Consider the following 6,693-nt stretch of genomic DNA (forward strand, 5'->3'; position numbering starts at 1 on the left):
AAAAAGAGAGAGAGATAACAGTCTTCCAGGGGTTTGAAATATAGTGTTAAATTTCATGTAAAAAACCTAAGGGCAAACCAGAATAACCAAATAATCTTGAAAAAGAAGAAGAAAGTCGAACTCACAGTTCTCTATTCAAACACTTTCCAGTCATCAAGACAGTGTGCTTCTGGCATAAGAATAAAGATGTAAATCAATAGGGCACGATTGAGAGTCCAGAAATAAACTTTCCCATTTGTGGTCAGCTGATTTTCCACAAGGGTTCTAAGATAAATCAGTGGGGGAAAGAACAGTCTTTTGGATCAGTGCTGCTGGGACCACTGAATAGCCACGTGCAATCGAAGGAAGTCGGATCTCTTCTTTGCCCTAAATACAAAAGTTAACTCAAAATGGATTATAGACCTAAACGTGAGACAAAATTCGTAGAAGAAAACCTATGCGTGAGCCTTCAACCTTGTCTTAGGCAAACCTTCCTTGCACAACTCCAAACACACGAACAACAACAACAAAATTGATGATTGGACTTCATCGCTTTAAAAGAGTAGGACTTTGGGTTTTGTTTTGTTTTTAGTGTTTACTCTCTGTCAGGCACTATTCTAGGTGCTTTATACATTTAAATACATTTAGTACTCAAAACAATTCTATCAGCAGGTACTATTCTTGTGCCATTTTACAGACAAGGAAAGTAAAGCATTGAGAGGTTAAGCAACTAGCCCGAGGCCATGCAGCTAGTGAGTAAAGGAAATAGGATTTGAACCCAGATAGTTGGGTTCCAGGGTCTATGCTCTCGCCACTGTGTGCACTGCTTCACCCAGTACACCTGTCCTTTGACCCAGCACTTCCATGTCTCTGAATCTTCTTTCAAAAACTCTAGCACATGTGCCCAAAGATACATCATTCAAATTATTCACCATAGCATGGTGGCGATAGGGGAAAATTGGAAATCACTTGAATGTCCATTAAAAGGCCATTGGTTGGAGTGCCTGGGGGCCTCAGTTGGTTGAGCGACCGACTCTTGGTTTCTGCTCAGGTCGTGATCTCAGGGTCGTGGATGGAGCCCTGAGTCGGGGAGTCTGCTTAGGATTCTCTCTCTCCCTCTTCCTCTGCCCCTCCCCCTGCACTCTCTCTCTCTCTCAAATAAATAAATAAATCTTTAAATAAATGGCCATTGGTTAAATAAACCATATGTGGTTTGTTTATACAATGAAATAGAGTTAAAAACCTTGAGTTTGATCTCTGTTCTGATGTAGGAAGCTATTTATGACAAAACTACCTTGTAAAACTATCTTTCTGTGTGTCCTGCTTCCGCAAAACAAAATGAGATTCGTCATCTGTGCACAAGCATGTTATACCCCAACCTGTCATCTGTGTGCAAGTGTCATCAACCTCTAGGAAATGAGATTAAGGAGAATGGAAGGAAGACTTTAACTTCTTTATATATTTGCATGTTCTTTTAATTCTGATCAAAAACATATCTGCCTTTGATAATTAAAGAAATTTAGTTCTTTTTTAAAAAGCAAAGAATCTGAAAGGCTAGTCATGAATCTTCCAGCAAGAAAAGTTGTGAGGGTGCCTGGGTGGCTCAGTTGGTTAAGCGTCCGACTCTTGGTTTCAGCTCAGGTTGTGGTCTCAGGGTTGTGAGATTGAGCCCCATGTCCACACTCAGCAATGAGTCGGCTTGAGTTTCTCTCTCTCCCTCTCCCCCTGGCCCTCCCTTGCTCCCTCTTAAAACAAAACAAAACAAAAAAAGAGTTGTGAACAGACCTCTATCCAGTGGATCTCAGGGCTTCACCTCTTCCCAGATTGCCTCAGACCCCCAAGACCTTTCATTCCTGTCCCATTGACCTTCCCACAGCTCCCAAGTGACCTTTCTCACCACACCCTCTCTCACTGGGATACCTTTCCGCACTGAGTCATCTGGTTGCCTCCTTTGCAACCCCCAGGGCTAAGTTCAGGAGTCACTTCCTCTGAGAAGCCCTCCCCAACCCCCCGGGGTCAGGATGAAGCCCCTGGGCTCTCCCGCAGACCTCTATACTTACCACTTTCACACAGTTACTCTGAATGGTGATTCGATTTTTTCCCCTTGGTTTCTACAATAGAACCTGCAGGATCAGGGGCTGTGTTTTCCATTTGTGTTTCTACTGTGCCTTGAAAGATGGAATGAATGAGTGAATGAATGGATGAATGAATGAATCTTTACAAGGGATAAAATATTAACCCCTTCCCACTCCTACTGTATCATCACTGGAAAGTGAATATAGTTAGGTCCATATGTGAGCCCGTTTGTTCTATTTCATCTCAACCTGCGTGTGTGTGTGTGTGTGTGTGTGTGTGTGTGTGTGTGTGTGTAAATACATATATAAAATTTAGGGCCCCAGCTTCATGCACGAGCTCAAAAGGGTCCTATGTTTACTCAAACAAAGCTGTAATCCTCATCCTTACACTTTCTGAAGAACACTTGATAAGATTTCTTTTTTAGTCACATTCTGTGTATTTGAAAAGGGAAGTAAAATCGGGGCCTAAGCTGTGTTTGGGTTTTTCTTTTTTCCCCCTTTTTTGTTTGTTCTTGCTGTTTCTCAGTGAGAACCTCTGCCTACCCTGAGCTTCTGGATTGTTTTACGCTTTTTCCTTTGGAGGGTAAAGCGTTCGCGAATCACACACGGGATGCGGACTCGCTTTTGGAAATCATTTTTATTCACAGGAAGCAACAAAGGAGGAGCAGTCTGGGAAAGAATTAGGAGCAGGTGTAGAATCCAAAGCAGAAGTGTGGGCTTCCACAGATTTCTTTCAGGAGGATGTAGGTTCCCCAGGCAGCTGGGTAGCGGGGAAATTCAGGTAGTGATCATAGAGCAGCTACTCTGGCAACTCCGAACCCCGAGGGCAATGGCTTCCGTGCCTCAGCATCTTTGTGTGCAAACTGAGTCCTGCCGGAAGTCATCCTATTGAGTCCTTCCTGCCAGACACAGCGCTTCATGCTTGCCTACCCTCATTTATTCATTCAAATATTTATTGAGCACCTACGATGTGCGGGCACTCTTCTAGGCCCTGGAGAGGATGTAACCGTGAACAGAATCCCTCTGCTTGGGGAGCTTACGTTTCGTGGGATCCGCCCACCAACCTCTCGAAATCCACATCATTGTTCCTCCTGTTTGACATATGAGGAACTGGAAGCTGATTGTTGAAATAAAATCCGCCCCCAGATCACACACCCAATAGGTGGGCTAGTTGGAATTCAAATTTAGGTTCGTAGGACCTTCCAGAGCCCATACTTTTCATCGCCGGGCTGTGTGGAGCCTCTGCAAAAGGAAATTAAAAAAACAGCCGATAGGAGTGTTTCGAGGCCCAAAGAACTAAAAGCTGGTAAGGTCATCTGGTGCAGAGAGTACCCTGGAAATTTGAGAAAGTGTAAACAAAAGAGCCAAGAATGGTTTGAGAACAGACCTAAGGTTGGCGTGGACTCCTCCCCCCTAATACAGGGCAGAGGCAGCCTCTCATTTCATAGAATCATCTAGTTTTAAGGGCCCCAGGTACATGTGTGGGAAATTCACGCGCGTCAAGGACATTACCCTTTCCACCCTTTGGTGTTTGTACAGAAGCCTGAAACAGGAGGAATATACCGATGTTTGCCGTGAACAGGTCTAGAAACTATATTCACTGAGAGGGTGAGAGTGCTAACCTTTCTGTTTGCCCTACCCCCAAATACTTTGCTGTCACACAGGAATTGACTAAGGACCCTCCAGGGAAAAAGGATACTAGCACAGTGCCCAGCACAGAATATGCCTTCAGTACCTACTTGGAGAATGAATGAATAAATAACCTCAACTCATAGTCACATAACAAGCGGTCGAAAGCAATCCCACTAGAGTCAGCGCTTCCCAAAGGCCAACGGGATTTTTTCCAAGCACTCAGCTCCCACTGGAAAACTCCGGGGCAGGTAAACACAGCCCCCAGCACCTTCTTTGAAAATGCAAAGACTTGCAGAAAAATGTGGAGCTCTGAGAAGGTCGGAGCAGATTGTTTTGCTACTGTTCTTCTTGGGCTACTGAGATATCAGAACCGCACCCGAGGGGTCCTGAGAAGATGACAGTCATGAAGGTCAAGACATCTCCTCGACAGAGCCTCACTCAGCCTGAAATAAAGCTATTGACTTACTCTGGTGTCTGCTTTCTAAAACAAGTAACGACTTAAGGTCCGAGGATAGGAAATACTGCTAAGTCATTAAGTTCACCGACTCCCCCAGAGAGAGAACATGACAAGTTTACCCACTGATGCCTATTTACTCAGCCGCTTAAAAGTACACGGTAGCCGAGCTCTTCCCATCACCCCACCCAATACACACAAGCCCCACTTCATGCACGTCTTGTCCCGTCATTGTAATCGGGTCATAGCAAGGCAACTGACTCACTTCTCAGCTGGAACCGTCCAAAAAGGCATAGTAACCTGCATTCCGTTTCCAGACAGAGTGAGGAGGACAGAGCTGAGAAAGGGCGGCATTTTCAAAGCCTCTGGCCCCTTCGCACGAACTGTTTCTAAGTCGTCAGTCTGTCCTGCCTGGTTTTGTCTGTCTGCCTGTTTCAGTGCCATTCCACACACTTGGAGAGCCTACTGCACGTCGGATCGGCTCTGGAAGCTGTTTGCCACGCTGACACAACTCTTGCGACAGAGGTTTGAAATTGGCATCTCTTCCGGCCTCTGGGTCTTGGAGCGTCCTGGACTCTTAGGTCTCAAACTGCAGATTTTGAGCTTGGTGTAGAATTTGGGAAACGAGGGACTCGAAAAATAATACACCAGGGGGTCCAGCATGCTGTTCATGTACGTGAAGCTGAGGGTGACGTGGAGGGCTACGTGGACGGAGGGGTCACAGGCGCTCGAGGGCACCGTCCAGAGGAAGTAGAGTCTGGCCGACACGCTGGGCAGGTAGCACGTGATGAACACAATGGCCACCACCACGATGAACCGGGTAGCCTTCTTCATCCGAGTCTGCCTGGCCAGCTGCCGCCTCTGCTTCAGGCTCCAAACGATCCTGAAGGAGCAAAACAGGATGATGCCGAGGGGCAGGAAGAACTCCAGCTGGAACATGATGTCGTGCCAGCCGTTGGCCGACTCCATGATGAAGCTCTCGCAAGATACGGTCTTCTCATGCACACACAGATGGCTCTCCATCAAAAGATAGAGAGTCCCCAGGATGACCATGGTCCAAAGGGCGCAGGCGATGCCGGCCGCAGTCCGGTTGGAGATGGTGTTCACCATGTGGTGGGGGTGCACCACTTTGAAGTACCTGTCCACGGCCACCACGGTGAGGAAGATGATGCTGCCCGCCCTGTTCATGGCCAGCATGAAGAGGGCCACCCGACAGGGAATGTCCTTGAAGGCCCATTGCCTGTGTCTCCAGTAGTAGTCCGTCCAGAAGGGCAGGCAGATCATGAGAAGGAAGTCGGCCACGGCCAGGTTGAAAAGGTAAATAGTGCTCGGCTTCCAGGTCTTCATGTGAAAGCAGAAACCACACAGGGCGATGCCGTTGCCCAGCGCGCCAAGCACGAAGGCCAGGATCAGCAGTGGGGGCATCACCTGAGAGATGGGGTCCCCCTCGATGAGGCAGCACGACCCGTTGTCCATGGTGGACAGAGGACCGGTGTCCGTGGCCCCGGGAGTCCCCACAAAGACACAGATGCCCCTCTGAACGCTACCCACTCACCCGGCCGCTGGTTTTCTGGCTTCCTCACGCCGGGATGCGGGTCCCGACTGCCCGGGGGGGTGCACGCAGCCAGCGCTGCGAGAGCAGGGGCTTCAGCCGGGAGATGAGAGGCTCAGGGAGGTCCTCTCGGCAGGCCGGCCCACGCTACCTGTCTCCCCCGCAGGGCAAGCACGGGGCACGGCCGGGCTTTGACACGCAAGTGGTCATTTCTGGGGAGCGGCAGGCAGGTCCAGTGAGAGTCGTGCCCTAGAGCAGTGGCCGCGGCCAGCCCCAGAACGGTTTTTCTTTCCAGCCTCAGTCTTGCTCTTCAGACTCCTGTGCTGGGGAGCGTGCAAAGCTGCCCAGAAGGCACGAAAAAAGCTTGTTTGTCCTCCCTCCCGGTGGAGAAATACAAACATTTCCTGGAGCCGTTCTGGGCCTCTGCCTTTGCTTTCCTCCCCTAACCTTTTGCCTGACTGCCCCGTCCTCTCCCCATCCCATGGGGCTCTTCCAGGCGGTGCCAGAGGGGGAGGCTTTGCTCCACAGCTCCTCAGAGCCATTTCCTCTGCCCGCACCCAAAAATATAGCAGTCAAAACTCAGAAGGGTCTGTGGAGGAGAAAACCTCTAAAAACAGCACTTGTCGGGTGTTAGAAAAATTCTGTGAAGCGCGTCTTCTTTCCTTCCCTCCATTCACACCTCCTGCCCTTTGCATCCTTCCCTGGGCCCAAATGACCGGTTGCACAACTGGCAAGACCATGCAACGGATCTGAAGTCACCTCTCATGTGTCTGTCTCCATGCAGCTGCGTCTTGGGGAGCCAGTTCCTCTCTCTGCTGTTTGCAAAAGAGGATTTGGCTCTGCGTTTCCCACTGGCCGTTCAAAAAAGCCAAATACCCAATGATAGATACGCTTTTAATTTGAACTACGTGCTGAGTCCGCTGGTGGGGCAAGTGAGGGCTGGGCAGTTGGTCAAGGAGTCTATCTCCAAAATAATCACAGGTAAAATTAGACTGCACCCA

General features: G+C 48.9%; 1 protein-coding gene across 1 annotated transcript; it reads right to left on the minus strand.

Annotated features, from left to right (window-relative positions):
* Window positions 1–2,672: 2,672 nt before the first annotated feature.
* HCAR1 (hydroxycarboxylic acid receptor 1) lies at window positions 2,673–6,476 on the minus strand. Its single transcript, XM_008688842.2, has one exon. The coding sequence runs from the start codon at window positions 5,614–5,616 to the stop codon at window positions 4,603–4,605; it is 1,014 nt and encodes a 337-aa protein (XP_008687064.2). The 5' UTR covers window positions 5,617–6,476; the 3' UTR covers window positions 2,673–4,602.
* Window positions 6,477–6,693: the final 217 nt, after the last annotated feature.

The sequence above is a fragment of the Ursus maritimus genome, unplaced genomic scaffold (genome assembly GCF_017311325.1).
Source record: "Ursus maritimus isolate PB19 unplaced genomic scaffold, ASM1731132v1 scaffold_33, whole genome shotgun sequence".
NCBI lineage: Eukaryota > Metazoa > Chordata > Mammalia > Carnivora > Ursidae > Ursus > Ursus maritimus.

Bases quoted from the DNA above. Each gene is read 5' to 3' on its own strand.
- HCAR1 (XM_008688842.2), bottom strand. From the start codon at position 5,616: ATGGACAACGGGTCGTGCTGCCTCATCGAGGGGGACCCCATCTCTCAG.